The sequence below is a fragment of the Dermacentor andersoni genome, chromosome 11, assembly GCF_023375885.2.
Source record: "Dermacentor andersoni chromosome 11, qqDerAnde1_hic_scaffold, whole genome shotgun sequence".
In the NCBI taxonomy this organism is placed as follows: domain Eukaryota; kingdom Metazoa; phylum Arthropoda; class Arachnida; order Ixodida; family Ixodidae; genus Dermacentor; species Dermacentor andersoni.
The window spans coordinates 30,370,909-30,395,740 of NC_092824.1; the positions used below are offsets into that span (position 1 = coordinate 30,370,909).

Here is a 24,832-nt window from a genome sequence, read left to right on the forward strand (position 1 = left end):
ACAAAAAATATATTTGGAAAGACAAAGGGCCAAGCTATTACATATATACAAAGGTATTAGATCAATAAACAAAGCAAGTATCATGCTATTCCAGACAGCGTATATTCAAATAACGACTTGCTCATTAACCGAACACTTAATGTTACATGTGCGCGGAAAACACGTCTAATACCTGACCTAACGTCTACAAATACTGGCGATCACAGCGATGGCTTTATGAGCAGAACCTGCGAAGGAAGCTACAGGTGCTTGTCCCAAAGCGAACGTTCCTTGATGCCACAGCCACAAGTGATTTCCGAAGCACAGATGAGGCCACCTACAACAATGGGTGAGCGGGAAGCCAGTGTGTACCAAGGATTTCTCTGCTCGCCGCCTCTTGGCCGCCCTTGTACTCGCATATGTTCACGGGACTTCCAGGAGTCTGCCTGGGCTGCATATGGGTCGTTATACTTAGGACAGAACGGTGTTGGTGACGATTACGAGCAGGCCTATATAGTCCATATTGTAACGGACAGTTAAGGGAATCCAGATACAACAATTTATTGTGGGCCAACTTGTGCCCTGGGGTAAATAAAAACCACTGCCGCGTTCTAAACGGGATATCAGGAAGGCCTTCTCTCTCGAGCGTCGCTTCACCTCGTCTTCTTGTAGACGCCGACAACGGCGTCTACAATCAATATCAAATTTTCTCGCAATATTACCTAGAAGGACATGTGGCGACATCGTGTATGCGAGTATATATTTTTTTTAAATTATGGGGTTTTACGTGCCAAAACCACTTTCTGATTATGAGGCATGCCGTAGTGGAGGACTCCGGAAATTTAGACCACCTGGGAATCTTTAACGTGCGCCTAAATCTAAGCACACGGGTGTTTTCGCATTTCGCCCCCATCTAAATGCGGCCGCCGTGGCCAGGATTCGATCCCGCGACCTCGTGCTCAGCAGCCCAACACCATAGCCACTGAGCAACCACGGCGGGTGCGAGTTTCTTGTCGGACATGTTCACGCCTAGGGAATGTCGGAATATTATGGGAGTCCGAGGCGTTATCTAGAATGTGGCATAACCTGAAACATGTTTATGGCTACCTTTATATAGATTTCCTCAAATGAAACATTCGTAAAATGTTTTTATTCATCGGCAGTAGATCTTTAGTTAAAGTTTTCTCACCTACAGTACACTAGCATACAATGACAAACTTGATTACGGAAATCTCCGTTCTGGAACTTGAGCGACCTGCTGATACCGTGGTTCCTAACAATTGGAAATAAAGCACAAACCCTCCCGATTCAGTAATATTTTTGTGTATGTAGCAATAAAGAAAAGGCAGTTCGTTACGTAATGACATAGGAAAAGAAATGAAGCAAGTGGAAAGGTGAAACTTCACTTGCCAGGCGTGCGTTGAAACTGTCCAGGCTCTGCGAGAACGATGCTGATCCTAAGCCACTCCATCGCGCATTACAATGCATGTAACAAACTAGTGCTCGTATAGTCGGTACCTGCATAGCTTCTGTTTTGCAAGCAATAAAGATTGCGTTCTTTCTTAAGCGCCTACTGTGATTTGGCTTCGGGCAAAAAAGTCAATTTACACAACTTATGAATGTGGCAAAAGTCGCCAGCGTAGGCCGCTATTATAAATACACATATTCCTAATTACACATAGTCGTCTTAATTCAGGCACCTTTCCTCAGGGTTCACCAAACAGACTTTGAATACGTTAAGAGAACTGACGCAATGTGTACACAATAACGTTAAAGAAAGGGTCACCAAGTAATACTCTGCGCATGCAGTAAGTAGCCCAGAACCTAACCTAAGCCATTGATTGGTGCCCTGCAACTATCGAGACTGTTTGGAATACGTTCATCCTGCAATGAAGCAGACGCGCCCCTGTGTATGTGCCGACTGGAGAGGAAGACAAAAGACAGTTCCATGATTGGGCACCGCTGTTTCTCCCACCATCGACACCGGTTCCCACTCCTCCTTGCGACGGCACCCGTATCGTGTCTCCGCCGAAGAGCACCGAATCATCACAGCGCAAGTGGACGACATGCTCAAACGTAGAGTAATCCGTCCCTCTCAAAGTCCTTCGTCTTCACCTGTCGTATTGGTACGTAAAAAAGATGGCTCCATTCGCTTTTGTGTTGACTACGGATGCCTAAACAAGATAAGAAGAAAAGACGTTTATCTACTGCCTCGGTTCGATGACGCTCTAGACTGTTTACAAGGCGCAGAATATTTCAGTTCCTTGGATCTACGCTGTGGGTACTGGAAAGTTCCAATGGCCGAACCTGACCGCCCGAAAACAGCATTCGTTACACCCGATAGTCTACACGAGTTTAACGTAATGCCCTTCGGGTTGTGCAACGCGCCTGCTACTTTTGAGCGTATGATTGACACCATCCTTCGCGGCTACAAATGGAAGACCTGTTTATGTTAACTCGACGACATCGTCGTCTTCTCAACCCAATTTCCGACACACCTCGCTCGCCTGCATGACATTCTGACCTTTCTCGTCCTACTGCTTACCCTCAAAAAGCGCCGTTTTGGTGCAAGCAAGCTAACCACCTTGAGTCACGTTATCTCAAAAGACGGCGTCCTCCCGGACCCAGACAAGCACCCCGCCGTTTCAGGTTTCCCAACGCCCACGTCAGTCAAAACCCTCAGAGAGAGAAGAAACATTATTAATGAATGGTCCGGCAGTTTTGTTGTGGTGGCTTCCGGTGGCGGCTCGAAGTCTTTGGACTCGGGCGGCATCTTCGGCTTGCCGGACGGCCCAGAGCTGGTCAGAGGTTTTATTGGCTCTTGTTCCTATTTTCGTCGCTTCGTACGTGATTTCGCATCCATCATGACGCCCTTGACAAGTTTATTTTCCGGCAGTATCGGCATAGCAGCGTGGTCACCTGAATGTCACGCTGCCTTTCAGCAGTTGCGGCACTTATTGACGTCACCACCGATTCTTCGCCACTATGACCCTGATGCTCCCACGCAAGTTCATACTGACGCCAGCGGAGTTGGCCTTGGCGCGGTCTCAGCGCAACGGAAAGCTGGCTACGATGAATACATCGCCGCGTATGCGAGCCGTACTCTAAAGAAAGCAGAATTAAATTACTGCGTGTCACAGAAAAGGAGTGCCTCACGATCACCTGGGCACTAAACAAGTTTCGCCCACACCTTCGCGGTCGTTCTTTCACTGTAGTTACTGACCAGCATGCCCTTTGTTGGCTTTGTTCCTTGAAAGACCCGTCAGGCCGCTTGGGACGTTGGGCGCTTCGCTTACAAGAATCCAATATTCGCGTCATGTACCGCTCTCGTCGCAAGCACTGCGACACTGATGCGCTTTCTCGCTCCCCACTGACGCCTGATTTGGCGTCTTTGTCAGCTTCCTCGTCCAACCTGTCACCATGCCCATCACTGACATACTCACAGAGCAGCGCAAGGACCCAACACTTGCAATGTTACTTGGCTACCTTGCGGCTCCGGCTGATGTCCCTTCGACACGAGCACTGCGTCGCCAAATAACCCACTTTTCCGTGTGGGACAACAGTCTATATCGCCGCAACTACATGACCGATGGTCGGAAATGGATCCTTGCTATATCTCGTCATATGTGCTCTGACATCTGCGTGTCTTTTCACGTTGATCCTCTAAGTCCTCATGCCGGCTTACTCAAAACACACACAAGGTTGCGTCAGCGTTATTATTATTAGCGAGGCATGGACAACTTTGTGCAAAAGTACATTCAGACTTGTAGTAGATGCCAACAAGGCAAGACACCTTCCTATCGTTTCACAGCCGCTCCCATGCCCGTCTCGTCCGTTCGACCGCTTCGGCATCGCCCTCTACGGCCCGCTTCCATGCAGCGGGTGTGGATATCAGTGGATTATTGTCCGTGTAGTTCACCTTACTCGCTACGCTGAAACTGAAGCTCTGCCAGCAGCGACGGCCAATGAGGTTGGTATTTCCATTCTTCGCAATCTTGTTCTTCGCCACGGTGCTCCCCGAGAACTAGTAAGTGATAGGGGCCGTGTCTTCCTGTCGGAGGGCGTCCAAGCTCTCCTCGCTGAGTGCAGGATAATTCACCGCAAATCGACCGCCTACCATCCCCAAACACATGGACTGACCGAGCGGTTCAATCACACACTTGGCGACATGTGGTGGATGTATATTTCAACCGACCACTCGAACTCGGACACCGTACTCCCCTTTGTTACGTTCGCATTCAACACCACGACGCAAACGACCACCGGCTTTCCCCCTTTGCCCTTATGTATGGCCGTGAGCCTTCATGCCCTTTGGACACCATACTGCCGTACCTACCTGACGCTACAGAGTATACTCCGCTTTCCCAAGTCGCCAAATATGCTGAAGATAGCCGTCAGCTGGCCCGCACTTTGACTGGTGAGACTCAAGAACGTCAAAAGACAAGACATGACCGTACTGATCAACCACCACACGACTTTGCTCCTGGTTCGCTTGTGTGGCTTTGGATACCAGCCCACATTGCCAGCCTTTGTTACAAACTCCTGGCGCGTTGTCAGGGTCGATACCGTATCATCGAGGCCTCTTCACTGGTCGACTACATCGTCGAGCCGCTGACAGTGTCACGAGACCTGTGTCATCGTGGGCGAGAGACAGTACACGTCAACCGCCTGAAACCGTATTAAGACCTGCTCTTCTCCACGCCCGGAGTCGCCACGATGGCTACGCTTGGCTCTCGGGGCATTGTAATGAAGCAGACGCATCCCTGTGTATGTACCAACTGAAGAGGAAGACGAAGGACCGTGCCGTGATCGCGAGCTAGCCCCGTGCTACGGAAAGCCCTTGCATTGCCTTGATATACCTAGCGTTGGACGACGTCGTTAGCGACAATAAGCCTCGTCGCAATCCGATAATCTCAAAGCTCGCACAACAAAACGGTGACGCCGGTCATTTAGCGATTGTTCATGGCGGACACACGCACACAAATTTAACTGTCTGGGAAACGAAGAAGAGTCATTTCTCAAGCGTCCCGGCCAACCGCCTACAACCGGTTTTGTCGCTCTAGGGCAAGCTTTCTTTTTTGAGCACACGCTACATTCGCTCAGTAAACTTAGATACACTGCTTCATTTTGTGAGCCTTGATTTAGATTACCATCTTTCTCTTCACTATCCATATGAATTCTTTAAGGTGTAGTGAGTAAGCAGGCAACGAGCCTTCAACTGCGCCGCATATTGCAGCGTGCTAACCTGAGTGAACATCTGGCGAGTTGTTGCAGCTTCATGATTGCGCAGTTTGGTGTTTCCTTCCTTTTTGCTATAGTTTCATACAATAACCAGTAGACGGAAATCTGGCGCTAGTTTCTACGGGAGCATGGGAATTATGGGAGGTACATAGATTTGCTTAAACATTCTCCTTCTGGCTTCAAACGGCGTAGTGACTTTGTAAACTCGTTATTTTGGACATTGTGAATGAATGAATATTTGATGTTTAATGGCGCAAGGGCCAGATGTGGCCAAAGAGCGCCATGCTAATGATTAATGAGTTCGCAGTGCTTGATGGGTTTTATGGTCTTAATGCGCCGTGGCTGTAAAGGGGCCTAAAAGAGTTGATGCAAATTCCATAAAATATAGAAGTAATAAAATTATGGGAATGACTATTGGCGTGTACTATGAACATAAAAATGTATTGAGAAAGGATGATGCAATATATAAAATATGTTATTGTCTAGATGTATAATATTGTCTAGAGCACTACTGCCTCACCAGGGCCCTTGAAACGCAAGGGCCTAGAGGCATGTGCTGTACAGAGAATCTATCCTAGCGATATCCTCTGGAAAGAGGGTGCGCTAAGAAATGAATGGGCTTGTAACATGTAGTACGACATCTGTTAAAAAAGCGAGGACTGCTTTGGTATTAAAAAGCGGTTCTTCACCAAGAAACATAGCCGGATGCAGGGGAATACAATGGCGGTATGCAAACGGGAAATGTTTCCTCCTGTCTCTTTCGGCTTCCCGGCACTCCAGGAAGACATGGAGGACGGTCAGCCGGTCGCCACATCTACCACAGGTTGGAGGCTCGTTACCGGTCAAGAGAAAATTGTGAGTGCCAAATGTGTGTCCTATTCTCAGTCTAGTGAATAGGACGTCTGTTCTTCGTGTTTTCGTTGTTGGCTGCCAGAAACCTAACTTAGGCTTAATTACGTGAAGCTTATTGCTCGTTTCTGCGTCCCACAAGCGTTGCCAGTAGCTTCGCAGTTTGTTTCTGAGGAAAGGCTTCATGTCTGTAGCAGGGACTGCACCAGAACGAGTACCCTGCGATGCCATTGATTTGGCCATCTCGTCAGCAAGCACATTTCCCTCGATTCCTCTATGGCCAGGTACCCAGCATATTACTACGTGTCTGTGTGATAGATAAATATTGCATAAGAGCGAGTAAAGTTCTATGAAAACAGGATTTGTATGCTTTTGTAAAGAGTTCAGCGCTTTTACAAGGCTTAACGAGTCTGTAAATACTATTGCTCTGTCGAGTTTTAATTTATTTATATGTTTTACTGCAGACAGTACGGCATATGTTTCTGCAGTGAAGATACTCGTTAAGGGGTTCAGCACGTCAGATTCAGAGAGAGAGTGACCAACAGCAGCGTAGGATACGCCAGCATGGGATTTGGACGCATCTGTGTAATATTCGTAGCAGGAGTACTTCGATTGAAGCTCTCGGAAATGCATAGCAATTTCAAGCTCAGGAGCGTGCTTCGAGACCTCTACAAATGATGTGTCACATTCTACCATCTGCCACTCCCAGGGCGGTAATAGATTAGCAGGAGCCATTAAGCGATGTTCGAGAACTGGAACATCCATTTCTTCACTAAGTTCTCTTACACGAAGCGACAAAGGAAGTCTCATGGAGGGTTTGTTACGGAAGAGTGTTTCACACGTTAAGTCGTTTACTGTGGTGAAACACGGATGTTCCTTATTAGAGCGCACTTTAAGAAAGTAGGTGAAGCTGATGTATGTTCTCTGAATATGTAGTGACCACTCGTCTGACTCTGCATATAGACTTTCAACGGGGCTTGTTCTAAATGCGCCAGTGGCGAGGCGGATACCCAGATGATGAACGGGGTCTAACATTTTTAATGCACTTGGTGCAGCAGAGTGATATACTAAGGCACCATAATCTAGCCGTGATCTAACTAGGCTCCTGTAAAGATTCAACAGGCACCTCCTGTCGCTACCCCATGTAGTGTGGGATAGAACTTTAAGTACGTTCATGGTTTTTAGACATTTTGCTTTAAGACATCTTATGTGTGAAATGAAGGTAAGCCTGGAGTCAAGGATAACACCTAGAAATTTGTGTTCTTTGTTAACAGGAATTTGTTGTCCACCCAGTTCTATACAGGGATCAGGTACCAGGCCTCTCTTTCTTGTGAAGAGAACGCAAGTACTTTTGTGCGGGTTAATTCTAAATCCATTTTGGTCTGCCCACTTGGACACCTTGTTTAAGCCCTGCTGTACCTGCCTTTCACATACTGTAAGGTTGCAGGATTTGAAGCCTATCTGTATATCGTCTACGTAGACGGAATAAAAAATGGCTGGGGGCAGTGAAGAACGAAGTGTATTCATCTTAACGATAAAGAGAGTGCAGCTAAGCACGCCTCCCTGGGGTACACCAGTTTCCTGCGTAAAAGGACGTGACAGTGCATTACCGACTTTTACACGGAAGGTACGATTTGACAGATAGCTTTCGATTATGTTCAGCATATTTCCACGGATGCCCATTTCGGACAGGTCTCGCAAAATCCCGTAACGCCATGCCGTGTCATAAGCTTTTTCCATGTCAAGGAATATCGATAGGAAATACTGCTTATGTACAAATGCATCGCGGATATTTCCTTCAATGCGCACAAGGTGATCGTTTGTTGACCGCCCTTGTCTGAAGCCACACTGATAGAGATCGAGTATATTGTTGAGTTCGAGGAAATGTACGAGTCTGCGATTAATCATTTTTTCAAAGAGCTTACACAGACAATTGGTAAGAGCTATCGGACGATAACTTGCTGCTAAGGAGGGGTCTTTTCCCTGCTTCAGGACAGGAACCACAATCGCCTCTTTCCATGTAGATGGGAGGTATCCCGCAGCCCACAGAGTGTTGAAAAGTGTAAGTAGTGTAAATTGCGTGTCAGTATGTAAGTTTCTGATCATGTCATACATGACTGTCAGGTCCCGGTGCAGTGGTTTTGCATGTATTCAAGGCAGCTCTCAGCTCGGCAATACTGAAAGGCCGGTTATAGGGTTCATTCTGTGTGGATTTTCTAATTATTCGCTTACATTCTTCTGTTTGTTTATATTTAAGAAAGGACTGAGAATAATGGGTTGAGCTCGAGACGCTCTCAAAGTGCTCCCCAAGTGAGTCTGCCTGATCTTGCAGGGTATCGCCTTGTGTGTTTATCAGAGGGAGTGATTGCGCTTGTCGCCCTATTATCCTAATAACCCTGTTCCAGACTTTGGCCTCATCTGTGTACGAGTTGATGCCCGATAAAAACTTCTGCCAGCTTCCTCTTCTGGCCTGTCGGCGGGTTCGCCTGCCTTCGGATTTTACTTTTTTAAAGTGGATAAGATTTTCTGCAGTGGGAGAAGCGCGTAGCAAACCCCACGCTTTGTTCTGTTTTTTACGTGCGATCCTACAATCGTCGGTCCACCACGGAACACGCCGTTTGCACGACAGGCCATTTACTTGTGATATGCATTTAGATGCGGCATCTATTATAAAGGCTGTAAAATACTCCACAGCTGCATCAATTTCTAACGAGGAGATGTCATGCCATGAGATACCAGTAAGAGTTCGAAATTTGTCCCAATCAGCAGTCTCAATCTTCCACCGAGGTGCCTGTGGTGGATATTCGTTTTCTTGAGGTGTTCGTATTAGTATGGGGAAGTGATCGCTTCCATAAGGGTTCTTTGTAACTTCCCATTCGAGTTCGGGCAGAATAGAAGGAGAGACTATGCTGAGATCGATTGAAGAAAAGGTTCTGTTTGCTAGAGAGTAATATGTGGCTTCCTTCTTATTCAGAAGGCACGCACCACAAGAAAAAAGGAACTGTTCAACAAGACGACCTCGCGCATCTATACGAGAGTCGCCCCACAGGGAGCTGTGCGCATTGAAATCGCCAAGAACAACATAAGGTTCTGGCAGTTGATCTATAAATGACTGAAATTCCTGTTTGTTTAATTTGTAGTGTGGGGGTACGTAAAGCGAGCAAATGGTGACGAGTTTATTTAGAAGAACAGCTCGAACCGCCACTGCTTCAAGGGGCGTTTGTAGCTCTAAACGCTGACAGGAAATACTTTTATGAATAAAAATGGCAACACCGCCTGATGACACGACAGCATCATCGCGGTCTTTGCGGAACTTGACATACGGTCGGAGGAAGTTTGTGTGTTGTGGTTTTAAGTGAGTTTCCTGTAGACACAGCACTTTTGGATTGTGTTTTTGTATGAGTTCTTGCACGTCATCAAGGTTCTTAAGGAGACCTCTGACGTTCCATTGAATAATTTGTGTATCCATATTGAGTGTAAATAAGTGCTGTGTGTATGGAAACGTAAGGTATGCCTTAGACTACAGGGCCCTTTCGAGGCCCTGTAACCGGGGTTTTACTCTTTTTGAAGCGTTCGAGGGAACCTCGACGCTCCTTAGGCGCTTGGTGCGCCTTGAGGATAGGTGTTGTGTCCATTGCCTCTTGTGAGGCGCCGGACACGTGCTCTTGCGAGCGGGAAGATTTCAGAGGGAGTCCCGCCTTGGAGGGCAAGACCCCTACGCCCACCAGCCCGGAGGTCGATGGGGCTCCCAGAGGGATTTGGCTACGCCGGCCGTTGCCAGCGCATGAAGGAACCTCGGAAGTTGAGGCAGCCTCGGCTGCGCCCTCCTTCGGGGTCGATGGTTCCTTCTGCTCGGTTGACGGAGCAGCGCTAGCTGCAACCGCCGCGGGGGCAGAAGGCGTAACTGCCGACTCACTGCTTGTGAGCCGGACAGCCGCCGGAGGCCGTTGTGACGCTGCCCCCTGACGCGCCACATCGGCAAAGGTTTTCTTGGGCAGGTATGATACCCGCCTCCGTGCCTCCTTGAAAGTTATGTTTTCTTTGACTTTGATTGTAACAATTTCCTTTTCTTTTTTCCAGGCAGGGCACGACCGCGAGTACGCGGCGTGCTCGCCATCACAGTTAACACAATGTGGAGTGTTCTGGCACGTTTCGGAAGAATGTTCTTTGTCACTGCACTTGGCACAAGTCAGCCGGCCTCGACAGTTCTGTGAACTGTGGCCGAAACGTTGGCACTTAAAGCATCTGAGAGGATTGGGAACGTATGGCCGAACACGAAGTTTGATATAACCGGCTTCGATAGACTCGGGAAGGACACTTGAGCCGAAGGTGAGTATCAGGTGTTTCGTCTTGATCTCTTTTCCATCTCGCCTCATCTTAATTCGTTTAACATTTATTACATTCTGGTCACTGAAGCCCTCCAAGAGTTTAGCCTCAGTGAGCTCCATCAAGTCATCGTCAGAGACAACACCACGGGTGGTGTTCATCGTGCGGTGCGGGGTTATAATTATTTGGGTTTCCCCAAATGACACTAGTGTTGACAATTTTTCATATTGTTTTTGATCGTGGAGCTCCAAGAGGAGATCCCCGCTTGCCATCCTCGACGCCTTATATCCAGGACCAAAGGCTTCAGTCAATGACTTCGAGACAAGGAAGGGTGAGATAGTTCTTACTGGTTTATCTGGTTTTGCAGAATGGATAACATGGAAGCGCGGGAAGGATTCTTTTTGGCGGCCAAAAAATTGGAAGACTTCATCGGTGCGCCCTCTTTTCTGAGGGCGATCAAGTAGTGGAGGGAAGGAAGTAGCCATGTGTGGACGTGTAGTTTTCGGCAGCAACGCCAGCCACCCACCATGGAGTCCAACAAGGGGACGCTGCAGGGCCTGAAAAACAGGGCCTGCAAACGCCAGCTGTACGTTGCCACTATAACCCAATATGGCATAACCAAGGTTGGCTAGTCACACAAGGTTAACCCTTGCTGCCAGGAAGGTCGGAAGTAATAAAGAAATGAGAAGGAGACAGGAAAGGTGGAAAGTAAGAAAAAGACGAAGGTTGTAGGGAGAGAGAGACAGGAAAAGGCAACTACCGATTTCCCCCGGGTGGGTCAGTCCGGGGGTGCCGTCTACGTGAAGCAGAGGCCAAAGAGGTGTGTTGCCTCCGCCGGGGGGCCTTAAAGGTCCGGACACCCGGCATCGGCTCAACCCCCAGGATCCCCCTTTCCCCGGACACGGCTAAGCCGCGCACGGCTACACGCGGGAGGGTCCAACCCTCGTGTGCTCGGGTCCGTGGTGTCGCAACACACCAAACGCCTGCTGACGCAGACGCCCCTGCGGGGTTTGGACATTGTGCTGCGTAATAAATAACTGAACAAAAAATATTAAACTTTTCGGGCGGGAGAATTTGAACACAGGGCCTCTAGTGAAACAGGCCGTATATTGAAGATATTACACCGCAGACGCATGCATCGACAAGGGATGTGTAACGCCCTCATTTAATTATCGCGGGCAAGCCAGTGCCTTGAGACACCTGGGGCGTTCCCATTGGGCCACCTCGACAAGCTCACTAGTTTCCATTAGAACCCATTGTACGTGCCTGCAGCGCCTTCCGCAATTCGATGTGTATAGATTGCTCTGAAATTTACGACAAAGAAGGCAGACAAATTCAGATAAATCTATGTAATTCACGTCATTCCGACGGTGGCTCAACGATGGCAGCACCCGAGTACTCTCAAGTATATTGTAGGAAACCCTATGCTTTCGGATCCCTCCGTGTCGAGTCACTCTCTTGCATCCACGAAGAATGTTAACGCCAGCTTCGCCTGCCGAATGCTCAAAACTGCTGATGCAGTTCCTGTTTCAGAAATCAGAGCTAGCGCTTCCCTTGAATATTTAGAGGGGGCAGGTACAGTTGCACTCCGGTAAGCATTCCATGTAGTCTCGGAGTGGTTTAGCAATGAAACTTTTCTTGATGTCGGCTTACCTGGCTCCATATAGTAAACTTTCTGATGCTTCCAACATTCCAGTGCGGCTTGTGCTAGGCTTTGTGGGATTGACGCTGCTTGTGGGCCCCAGGTGCAGCTGACTAGGGCTACCGCTGGAATATACACCTGTATGGTATCAAAGTACACAAGAAGTGTTAATTGCCAGCTCTGCAACGCCAGTTCACAAGAAATAATTTTTTTTATTGTCGAGCCAAAAGCTGTTAGTGGTAGAGGAACCGTATTACAGTGCTTGCATATGCGGTGAAGTTTTCATTATAAAACTCTCTCTTGAATCCATACAAGAGTTGGTGGCCATAAGGGAGCTGACCACTCAAGATTCTGCAATGTTGGCCTCTTCGGAAGATTATTACACTCCATCACATACCGCGGGCCGAACAAGATAGTGTACGAAGCGAAAATGGACACGTCTGTTTTTTTCAGCGCGCTTCCCTTGACCCAACCTTTCTGGCGCATCATTTAGTAATAGGCACATCAGATGCTTCACAGTGTTCTTGCTCTTTTTCATCTGTTATAAGCAGCAGACATAGCCCGTTGTAAACGAGGACAAAGAGAAATTGAGAGGACATATTTCAGACTAGGTATTATAAATTTTTCTTCGAAGACTGAACAGAAATTGTAGGCCTGCTACGACTCATACATGCGTCTGTCAACAACGTACTCGCATTTCAGAAGCCGGTTATCTGAATCCCATTTGAGGACTCCTGTATATGAAGTTCTTAAGGAAACACAGGCTACAAGCAATAGATTGGTAGAAGCTCATTACGGAAAGAACAATTGCTGATGCTCCTGGAATCACGACTATATGCCACTATGAAATGAGCACTACGCCACTATGTACTTCAGCGTACAAGAAATTACAGCTAAAGTGATGTTGCAAGCGGGCATGAGCAAGAAGTAGGAGCAAGTGAGTGAAAACTTTATTCAATATGGCCGGCGATTGGGGCGGGGTGGGGCTATAACCACCCGAACCTAGGTGCCGCCTCGAGTCCTTTGACACGGGCGGCATCATCGGCGTGCCGGACGCTCTAATGTTGATCGGTGAGGTCGTCGCTGAGAAGGGCTACCTCTCAAAGCGCCCAGCGGTTCGAGACTGGCATGTGAACCCCTCTAATCGGGCACTCCTGCTCTCTATCGGTGCAATCTGAACCAATATTTTTTTTAACTTCTTTGCGCTGTAACTAGCCTATGTAATGCGGTCCTGTACAAAGAGTTGAAGCCAGGAGACTGCATTTTCTTACGTTTTGACTGGTTCCCCGGATGAAATCGTTTTACTCTCCCAACGATGCCAATTTGTTCTCCTTTTGTTCTCACCCCATTCACGTCCCATTCTCGTCTTGATTTCCTGGATAACAGCTCCGGAGGTTTGCTCAAGGTCTCCTGAAGGTTGCCGACAACGGGAGCTACATGCATTTCGTACTTCAAACGGCTGTCGTCCTTTACATCCCTGGTTAGGCAATCCATAGACTATTAGGCAACATTAAAAAATGCGGCGCATCCAATGCCCTGTTTTAATCGGTGTTAATGAAACGACCGTGGGAGCACCAAGGTGTAGGCGGATGTTTGATGACCTACATGACAAGCACTTCATGAAATTCACTCACGACATAACCAAAGACTTAGAGCAGAGCTGTTAAGCGCTAGTTCGCCCAGGATCGTGCCCATGTGTAGACGCAAAATCCCGAAGACCCGCAGCGGAGGGGAAGCAGGCGGCGTTGAGAGCTGCCCATATGTGGGCCGATCACAAAGATTGTGCAAGCCGGGCAGTCCCACGGCGGAGGTGCACTTCTCCATTAGGGGCCCACATACGCAGCTCCCTTGGCCACCCTTCTTAATAGAGTAGAAGGGCACTAAGTTTTCATGTTCGTCATACGCTTTTGGCTTATTATGCCAATTTTGATACATATACCAATACGTAGGCGGCTGTTTGATGATCTACATGACACGCATATCGTGATTTTTATGTCATGACATGCCATTTATGTTTGTCATAGAGTCTTGTTATACCATGCCAATTGTGGTAGATACCAAGTTAAAGAAACAAACATGAGAGCGCCAAGATTTAGGAGGCCGTTTCATGACCATCCTGACACCCATACCATGATATACATATTATGCCCTATCAATGATGTTGCTGATACATTCTTGTCATACTATGCCAATTTTGATGCCTACCAAGTTAACGAAGCTACAATGAGAGCACCAAGACGTAGACGGCTGTTTGATAACCTACGTTAAACGCATGTCATAATATGCATGTCATGACCAATAATTTATGTTCTTCGTGCACTCTTGTCATACTATGCGTATTTTGGTACATACCAAGTTCATGCCAAACATGCATACCAAACTACCGCGAAATTATCAAGGTGTTTGGCGGATAGATAGACGGATAGCTGCTGTCAAAGTAGCAAATTCTGACCAAACAATGGTTTGCATTAAAAGATTACTCAGTGCGTATATGTAAGGATCGTGTTGCAGTCATCATATTAGCTTGGAAAGTAATGAAGTGTTAATTTGCGAGGCAATGTCACTTAACTGTGCAGCAGAAAGCATAAATACCGGTTTAACGAGCACTGGTAATAAAGTTTCCAGTTTTAGCATCTCTGAATTTTAATGAACCATAGTGTTCTTGCGCACGTGAATAGTTAAGACAGATTCAAATTCCAACGTCATTACTTTTATGAGGAGCACCGTTAAAATCGCAACTAATATCAGTCAGAGCAGTGAAGGAAGTGGCACGGATACTGGAAGAACAAAAAATGCTTCATGGAAGCAAACAGTGCTAATCCCCTTACAAAAAGAGAACGTATTTAGTTTGGGAAGCAGTGGTGTCTTCATGTCGCGGACTTTCTTGTTGCCAACACGCTGTAATTTCTAGGTAGTGATACACTTATAGGAGGCCGCTTTTAATATTATAGGAGGCCGCTTTTTAATATGGACATAGAGATAGAGGTTGCTGAGAAGCGTATTGTTATGTTAGTTTGGGTAGATTCATAGTTTCAGAGCTTAAGCAACTTGCCCACAATTTTGTATGTCATTGCGCGAAATTTTCACAGAAATTATAAAGTTGTTGCTCGGCTTGTTAGAATCTAGAGCTTCAATATAAACTTTCTTTAGTAGCCCCAATTCATATGCGTAACTTTTGCAGTCAGCCGTAGCGGATTACGTCGGCTGCTTGTAGCACGGTACACTTGTGTGATCGCCCGTGTAGTACAGCTCCGACCTTCCGGTAGAGCCATCTGAAACACAGCCCTAAGTGTACATCTTTCTGTGCATTTGATTCATAACATATTAAACTGCAATTGTGGGGCATTACGTGCCGAAACCTTCAGATTGATTTGGTCATCTGGGGCTCTTTAACGTGCGCCCAATGTACTGTACACAGGTATTTTTGTATTTCGCCCCGATCGAAATGCAGCCGCCGCTACCGCCATTTTACTCCTTGACGGTGTGCTTAGCAGCGCGATGGCAAAGCCACTAAGCAACCGCGGTGGGTATCTAAGCATTATCTTTGTCAACAAAGTGCCATCAGTTTAAGAGAAAAATTATGGTGCCAGCACGACAAACACACAGATGCTGCTTGACAAATAAAATTATACACCTATGGTGAAGCGCCGAGTCCAATTATGACTCAACTGATGACTGCGTAGAATGTATAGTCTCGGTTTCCGCCTCGATAACCTAGGAGGGTGCCTTCGCTATATCACTGATGTGAGAATAATTTCATTCAAAAGTTCTGCTACATAGGCTGTGTATATATTTGCACGCATCTAAACAAATTGCTTACTAAGGAAAGTGATAATATGACTCCTGCGGAAACCAACTTGGCGGCTTTAGTGAAGCGCACCTTTATGTGCAATAAATGCACCACTGCCACGGTCGACGTACGGCATCTCTCCCATATTTGTTGTAAAGGCGAAAGACCATCGCCTACGTACCGTCGAGGTTGTAAATCTGGTCGGTTATCGGCTTGCGCTCCGTGTTTGACTGGTAACGCCAGAATGCGTCAGAACTGCTGCAAATAATAAAATAATTGATATGAGATACTTACAACTGTGACAAAAGGTGGAAGTTATCTTGATAAAAGCAAGTTCCAAAAGAGCAAAGTTGTGTTTGCTAAACGCGCTATCTCAAATGTTTCGGACTCATGAATGACAGACTGCGCTAGCTGGCATAGGACGCACAACCCACTCACGGCAATGTCTGATGCATGGCGCTCATACGCTATATTTAGAACAGCAACTTGATTTGCACGAACACTGTCAACTTAACTGATACAGTACTTACAACGGGTCAGCCGGATGGCTAGGTGATTCTCAGGATCGAGCACAGTGACACTCTATGGCACCGTATGCAGGCGTGTTCCAATGAGGCTTCTGAAGAAGTTTTAGGAACATCCAGTCACAGCCCCACGTTGTTTGTGACAGAAGTTTAAGAATCTTCATTGTTTTCTTGCATTTGTTTTTAAGGTACTTCACGATTGAGTGACTAGTTGTGGTATAGAGCAGAGAACTCTGCTAGGTCAGCGATATCCACCGTAGACTTTTATAATTTCCCTTCCTTCTTCCCTTTGTCCAGTTCAGGTTATCCAACTTGACTAAATGTTGGGTGACCTTCCTGTCTATCAATTTTCAATTTCCTGTGACTCTCAGGCGTGAAGGCTAACTTCGGGCCTAAAATGATGCCTTCAAATTTTGCTCTTTTTTTTTCACTGGTAAGCATTTACATGAACATCAATATGGAGGTCTTGGACCGCGCCTCACTTTCGAAAAGAAAGCAGGGAGGAGCTTTTCAAGAAATGTAATTCAAATAAATTCTCCTGTGCCTCTGTCGACGCTTTTTCAAGCCAGTTTGAACTACGCTTTCATACATTGCGAGATTACTTCATTTAAATTCAATCTGCTCGTCATCAACACAAGCGGAATAAAACATCGGTTGTGGAGTAAATAATAGCACCAAAATCATTTTTTAGGATCACAATGGTATAAATAAGTGCTCGAGCCTCTTGTAATCTAGTTTCCTGGAATAATTGCACCGACAGAGCATTGCCAGCTCTGTAAATAACTTTCTACTAAGCTAAGCATGTTGCCTCGAATACACATTACCGAGAGATGTCGCAAGCTTCCGTGGGGCCAGGTTTGCATATCAAGGAACACTAACAGAAGGAAGTGTTTTTAAACAGAAGTTTCCCGGATGTAAGCGTGAATCTACACGAGATGGTCAGCTAACTCATCGTTGATGAAGGTCAAGCAATAGGTCTCATTCAAGAAAGCAATTGCCCTCATTTCATGGAGGGATGGACGAATAACTTCGTTGAGGTCCGTCGGTGCGCTCGATTAGTGCGCAGCGGACCGCACCCACGTCAGGCCACGCCCCTCTGCCACGTCGTGGGCCCGATGGACAGCCCAGACCTGTGCTTCAACTCCGAGCTGCGTAGAGCTTGGTCCCACTCTTCCTTGGTGGTCCTGGCCCCCGGCGCCAGGGGGCAACCCTAGAGCATGCGGGCAAGGCTAGATATATTCTTACAGTAGCGACACGCATTGTGAGGGTGCGCGTCCAGGAAGATTTTGTGCAGGAAGGCTGGGCATGGGTAGGTGCCCGTCTTAAGCCGCTTGCACGTGGCTTCTTGTGCTTTATTGAGTGCTTTGTACAGTAGCGGCATGGTTCTCTTGACTAACTTATAATGCTGGGTGAGATCGTTGTAAGTGACGAGGGGGTCGAGCTCGCTCTTTGATGCTGCCGAGAAGGAGTCCGTGCTCGTACGGTGAGTTAAGTCGCGCGTGGACTCGTGTGCCGTCTTGTTGAGCTTGGGGAGCGCCCCCCCCCCCCACTGGTCCCATGGGTTCCAGGAACCAATTGATGTAGTTTGGGGTGAGGGGACGAGTAAATTGTTCTCCCGACAATCGCGGATATGCTCCCTGTTCCGAAGGACAGAATCTCCTTCTTGGGGTCGCTGTATACCAAGCTTTTATCGTCTTCTAGGAGTGCAAGGCTGATGGCCGCCTGCTCGCCCACCTCAGGACTATCAGTGCGGACCATGCACGCGTTAATGACCGTGCCATCTTTGCTGACCAACGCTGCTACATAGACTCGTCGTTTATTTATTTATCGTCTAGGATATTTGGCTGCGTCCGTAAAGCGGCATGCCTTCTCGGAGTCGGCTGCCTGTTGGAGGAGTGCTTTGGCTCAAGCAAGTCTTCTGTCGATGTTGTGCTCTAGGCTCATACACCTGGACAGAGGGGCTGCCCTGATCTTTTTCCCCTGGTCGGGTGTTAGCCCGTGGCTGTTACACACTATCTCACGAGGTGCGACGCCGATTTCACGTAGGATCCACCCGATCGCAGGTGTGCCGGACAGCCTGGTGATCTGTGCCCGTTCCTGTGCCTCCGCAATCTCGCTCAGTGTGTTCTACATGCCTAATGCGTCCAGTGCCTCCGTGCTCCTGTGCATGGTTAGACCCATGGCTCTCTTGGCGACCTTACGCTGGAACGTGTCAAGCTTGTCTCTCTCCACTTTGAACCATTTGTCTATGGCGGCGATGTACACGAAGTGACTGATTATGAAAGCCTGTGCCAGTCTAAGCAGGTTGCCCTCCTTGAGCCCGTAATTCCGGTTGGCCACCCGTCTCAGTAGGCATGTGGCATTCTCTGCCTTCGTGGTGACCTTCGTGACTGCGATGGTGTTCGAGCCATTCGCCTCTATTGTCGTGCCCAACATCTTCATGCGACCGACCACCGGAATCGTGTTGCCTTCAGCGGTGTACAGGCGGACGCATAGGTTGGCGCCTGTGTCCCATCCCTTCAGTTTGGGACTTCGCCTCTTGCGTCTGTATATCAGCAGCTCAGATTTGCTCGGCGAGCACCACAGGCCTGTTGGTTTGAGGTACTTCTCAGTGGTTCGGATCGCATTTTGTAAAGTGTGCTCGATTTGTCCTTTGCTACCATTTGCCACCCACATGGTCACGTCATCTGCATAGATGACATGGTGGAGGTTCTCGAATCGAGTCAGTTCCCTGAACAGTCCTATCATGGCCAGATTGAAGAGTGTAGGAGTGCGAGGTACCTCAGTCGCCCAGTACGACTGGCTCCGACTGCAGGGACCTGACTTGTAGTGAGGCCTGCTTTCCCCTGAGGAAGTCACGGATGTAGTCATGGAGACATTGACCAACTCCGAGTGTTGAGATTTGTTGAAGAATGAAGGAGTGCCGTATGTTATCAAAGGCCCTTTCTAGGTCTAGGCCTAGGATGCACTTGACGCCTCTTGTTGTGTTGTCTAGCATCTGGCTTTTCCCCAGCTTCATAGCGTGTTGCGTCGCACGCCCCTGACGAAAGCCAGTGATGTTCTGAGGATATATCTCGTTCTCTCCCTGGTGAGGCTTCATACGGTTAAGCACCGCACGCTCCATGGTCTTACCCACGCACGACGTAAGCGGGATTGGGCGCAGATTATCCATGATGAGAGGTTTGCCGCGTTTCGGTATTAGGACCGTTTTTCCCGTCTTCCATTCTATGGTAACTTTGCCTGAACTCCACGTCTCGCTAACTATCGCAATGAGCTGTTCCGCGCAGCTCTCGTCCAGATAGCGGAGGGCCAGTTCGTGATGTTATCCGCCCCCGGTTCGGATCGGCTGTTGAGACCTCCGAGTGCTTGTTTATCTCTTCCGTGGTGAAGTCGGCATTAAATTCCGCGTTAGGTCGACCCGAGTATTGGGAGGTCGCGTCCTCGGTAGCTGCCGCATGCGCCACGGGGAGGTGCCTGGCCATCAGTCTTGCTACAAGCTCGTCCGGTGTTTCGGCCTTGCATGCCTCATATAGCAGATTGCTCATCGCGTCCTTCCGCGACGGCTTAGCTTTTGCGCCGACCATTAGGTGTTTCAGATGGTTCCAAAAGCCGCCTCTGCGTACCTGCCCGTCAGTCATGTTGCAGATCTCGTCCCATTGCTGCCTAACTAGTGTGGAGGAGTGCTGCTCGATGCTCCGATTTAGCTCCGCAATCTTCTCTCACAGCCGATGGTTCAGGCGTTGCCCTTTCCATCTTTACAGTAACGATTACTTGGCTTCTAGCATGTGGGCGAGTCTACTGTCCGCCCTCTCGTTTGATCATTTTTTTCAAATAGCTTACACGAGCAGCCTCTTAATGCTATAGTCTGGTAACTTGCAATAGAAGATGTATCCTTACACTGCTTTAAGATGGGTACATAAATAGCGTCTTTCCATGCTAAAGAAATTAATATTGTTGCCCACATTGTGTTCAAAAGGGGCCACAGAGCAATTTGTATATCAAGGTGCAGGTGTTTTATTATTGGGTACATAGGCTCATCAGTTCCGGGAACAGACTTCTCACAGGCTTTTTAGTACGTTCTCCTCCAAGTAGGGCAGGAGTGTACATGATACCATACATATGTCTATCGAGGAGAATGTTTTATTTGAAGCGAAATAATTTTGACTCGTTATTAATAAAGATGTGTCCACAGGAGAAAAAATGTTACAGTGCGAACTACAGCTAGAATCTCCCCAAAGGGGACTATGCGCTTTATCATCTCGCAAGACTATATAGATTTCGGGACGTTCATCATAGGGCTCTGAAACGGTTCCTTGAAGCTCATGATTGGGAGGGATGCCAATGGAAGTCATTGTCAGCATCATATCGAGCAGCAGTGCTCCAACAGCAACTGCTTCAAAGGTCATTAGAAGCTGTAATTGATCGTAGGGAAGCCCTTTGTCTACTATTGTAGCCACACCAACCGACGAGAGGAGACCATCGTCGCAATCTGTTGTTAAAAATAACATTGTCTATGAGAGTGTGTATAGTTATTAGGTGTGTTTCCTCAACGCAATATAGTTCAACATTGCTGAATTATGGGGGTTTATGTGTCAAAACCACGACTTGTTTATGACGCACGTCGCAGTTGGGGACTCCGGCATAACTGGACTACCAGGGGCTCTTATTTTGGAGCTAAATCAAAGTACTCAGGTATTTTCGTAGTTGGCCCCCAACGAAATGCGGCTGCCATGGTAGGAGATTAATCCCACGACCTCGTGCTTTCCTGTCGAACACTTTAACCACTACGCAGCGACGACGGGTGACATTAGTTTAGGACTAAGTTTTAAATAAGTTCTTTAAAATCATCTAGATTGCGTAGACGTCCCTTTACATTCATCTGAAATATTTGTGAGTACATATTGCCGAAGACGTTTGTACTTCGTGTGAAATATAAGACAGCTTACTTAGTTTACAAAGTTTTTTTCGTTCCATATGACGCAGGGTTTGTGTGGGTTACACGACTCCAAGTGAAACGGTGGCGCCGTTCGACTAGGAATCGTATTCAGCGACCTTCTTGTAAGCGGTCCTTGGCAACATCGACCCTTGAGTGACAATATCTTTAAATGCAAGGAACCTAGAAGTTGATGGGCTCTTCTTGGAAGGTGGAGCAACGCTGGCTGCACCCGCCGAAGGGGCTGCTTGCCCAACATTGGCTGCACTCGTCTGCGAAGCTGCTGCAGAACTGCCTGTTTACACGCCGCGTCAGCATACCCTATGGTATGGAGAAATGAGAAGCGGTTTCCCGCATCCTTCAAGCGTCCTCACGCATCCATAGAACGTCCGAACGCGCCCTTTAAACGTCTCCATGCCTCTGCGAAACGTCTCCCCTATGTCTGCGAACCATCACCGCACGTCTGTTAAACGTGTATCCACACTTCTCAGAAACGTCTTCATGCTTATTTTAAACATCTCCACGTATCCTTCCAGCGTCTTCAGGAGTCTCTAAAGCGTCATAAGGCGTCCTTGAAGCGTTTTCACACGCCTTCGGCGCAGTTGTTTTCAGTTGCTTTTATAGTTATGAGCTATTTTTCTATTTATTATGTAGGATAAGGTCCGGCGTGAGCGGTATGGTTGCTGTCGCAGTTCCCTAAATGGCTAGGTTGTTTCATGTCAAGAAATATTTCGAAATGTTGGCTCACCTCGCGATGTCTTTCGTAGTGGACGATACTTTCTCGATGCCAGCACGACTCGTACTGGGCCTCGCGTGATCGGTCCTGTCGGTGGTTACTGCAGGTGCGTAATTGGTGCTTCCGCTGTCAGTGGCATCTGCATGGCACGAAAAAACAGAAGAGGTGTTCACTCACCGCTGTGCAAAGCTAATTCAAAGAGCAAAAAAATTGAGCGCTGAAAAATGGTGGCATGCAAAACGTTTTAGTTGAGCTTTAATGTTAGGGAAAGCTGGCGGCTGTGTTTGCGTATACAATACTTTTTCTTTCAGAAATTCTAAAATTAGGTGCCAAGTGCAAACAAGAGATTCGTATGGACGAAAGGGCCAAGCACGGTAAAATTTATAAAATGTGGATTTTTTTTCTGAAAAGGAATACGCTGTAGTTAAGCCTAAAAGCAGTGAAGAAGAAACTAGGAATTGGGAAGAATCAGATTTATGCGTTAAGAGACAAAGCCGGCAATATCATTACTAATATGGATGAGGTAGTTCAAGTGGCTGAGGAGTTCTGTAGATATTTATACAGTACCAGTGGCACCCACGACGATAATGGAAGAGAAAATAGTGTAGATGAATTCGAAATCCCACAGATAACGCCGGAAGAAGTAAAGAAAGCCTAGGGAGATATGCAGAGGGGGAAGGCAGCTGGGGAGGATCAGGTAACCGCCGATTGGTTGAAGGATGGTGGACAGATTGTTCTAGAGAAACTGGCCACCCTGTATAAACAATGCCTTGTGACCTCGAGGGTACCGCAATCTTGGAAGAACGCTAACATAATCCTAATCCATAAGGAAGGGGACGCCAAAGACTTGAAAAATTATAGACCGATCAGCTTACTGCCCGTTGCCTATAAAGTATTTGCTAAGGTAATCGCAAATAGAATCAGGAACACCTTAGACTTCTGTCAAGCAAAGGACCAGGCAGGATTCCGTAAAGGCTACTCAACAATAGACTACATTCACGCTATCAATCAGGTGATAGAGAAATGTGCGGAATATAACCTTATATATCGCTTTCATTAATTACGAGAAAGCGTTCAATTCTGACGAAACCTCAGCAGTCATGGAGGCATTACGGAATCAGGATGTAGACGAGCCGTAGGTAAAAATACTGAAAGATATCTATAGCGGCTCCACAGCCACGGTAGTCCTCCATAAAGAAAGCAACAAAATCCCAATAAAGAAAGGCGTCAGGCAGGGAGATACGATCTTTCCAATGCTATTCACAGCGTGCTTACAGGAGGTATTCCGAGACCAGGATTGGGGAGAATTGGGGATAAAAGTTAGTGGAGAATGCCTTAGTAACTTGCGAGTCGCTGATGATATTGCCTTGCTTCCCTCAGGGTACCAATTGCAATGCATGCTCACTGACCTAGACAGGCAAAGCAGAAGAGTAGGTCTAAAAATTAATCTGCAGAAAACTAAAGTAATGTTTAACAGTCTCGGAAGAGAACAGCAATTTACAATAGGTAGCGAGGCACTGGAAGTGGTAAGGGAATACATCTGCTTAGGGCAGGTAGTGACGCCGGATCCGGATCATGAGACGGAAATAATCAGAAGAATAAGAATGGCCTGAGGTGCGTTTGGCAGGCATTCTCAGATCAAGAACAGTAGGTTGTCGTTATCCCTGAAGAGAAAAGTGTATAACAGCTGTGTCTTACCAGTACTCACCTACGGGGCAGAAACCTGGAGGCTTACGAAAAGGGTTCTACTCAAATTGAGGACGACGCAACGAGCTATGGAAAGAAGAATGGTAGGTGTAACGTTAAGGGATAAGAAAAGAGCAGATTGGGTTAGGGAACAAACGTGAGGTAATGACATCTTGACATCAGATGTAATGAGGAGGGAAGACAACCGATGGTCATTAAAGGTTACGGACTGGATTCCAAGGTAAGGGAAGCGTAGCAGGCGGCGGCAGAAAGTTAGGTGGGCGGATGAGATTAAAAAGTTTGCAGGGACGACATGGCCACAACTAGTACATGACCGGGGTTGTCGGAGAAGTATGGGAGAGGCCTTTGCCCTGCATTGGGCGTAGCCAGGCTGATGATGATGATGATGAATAGAACACAACAGCGTTCTAAGGAAAAGACGTCTCAATTTTTTTTGCGCTACACAGGTCAAATCTCTGCTTCTAATTTCCAGCAAGAAGCGTATTCCATGATGCACCAAGATCGCAATGAAACGCTTGATAAATTCAATAAGGAGGCGTTGGCACTGACCAAACTTGCCTTTACCGAGAGGGACGCGTTCTCGTTGATGTAAAGCTGCTTAGTTAGTAACGTGCAAAAGAAAACTTCAGCGCGGAGGCTTCTGTCTAAGTACTTGGGAGTAGGGATATTGTTTTTCTCTGTCACACTTGCAGCAACTTTGATGGAGGCAATCGAATGTGAATGAAAACGATGAAATCTTGTGGCTGCCGTAAACAAACTTCATGATTAGCTGTGACCGTCCGTCTAAAGATTACTGATTCAGCCAAAATATATAAAGAAGAACATCGAGCTTTCAACTCTAATTGAGCAATAAAAACGATACCATAATTCTGAAAAGAACGATTATACTCGTAAATCGACAAAGGTAATACCGGTCTGAAATTTACCAGAATGTTGTAGCTCCTACATTTGAAAAACGCTTGGAAACATTTTTCATTTCTGTAAATTGGTAATTCATAAATAAAAATTGGCCGCTTTAGATATTCTAAACCAATCGGTTCACAGGACTGCGATATTTGTTTTAGGAGTAGAGATACTAAATTGCAAACGGTGTTTCAAATTTTTA

At 47.2% G+C, this 24,832-nt stretch overlaps 1 protein-coding gene across 2 annotated transcripts in view; it reads right to left on the reverse strand.

Annotated features, from left to right (window-relative positions):
• The window catches only part of LOC129381685 (uncharacterized), a 71,601-nt gene that overhangs the window by 40,977 nt on the left and 5,792 nt on the right, over positions 1–24,832 (reverse strand). For both annotated transcript variants that reach the window (XR_011890985.1, XM_072285336.1), the window contains exons 3-5: positions 22,033–22,159; positions 16,009–16,085; positions 12,049–12,175 (exon numbers count right to left, since the gene is read on the reverse strand). Coding sequence is in view for 1 of the 2 variants with exons in the window: in XM_072285336.1 (XP_072141437.1) it covers positions 12,049–12,175; positions 16,009–16,085; positions 22,033–22,159 (331 nt within the window). In the remaining variant the exon portion in view is untranslated. The remainder of the gene's footprint in view (positions 1–12,048; positions 12,176–16,008; positions 16,086–22,032; positions 22,160–24,832) is intronic.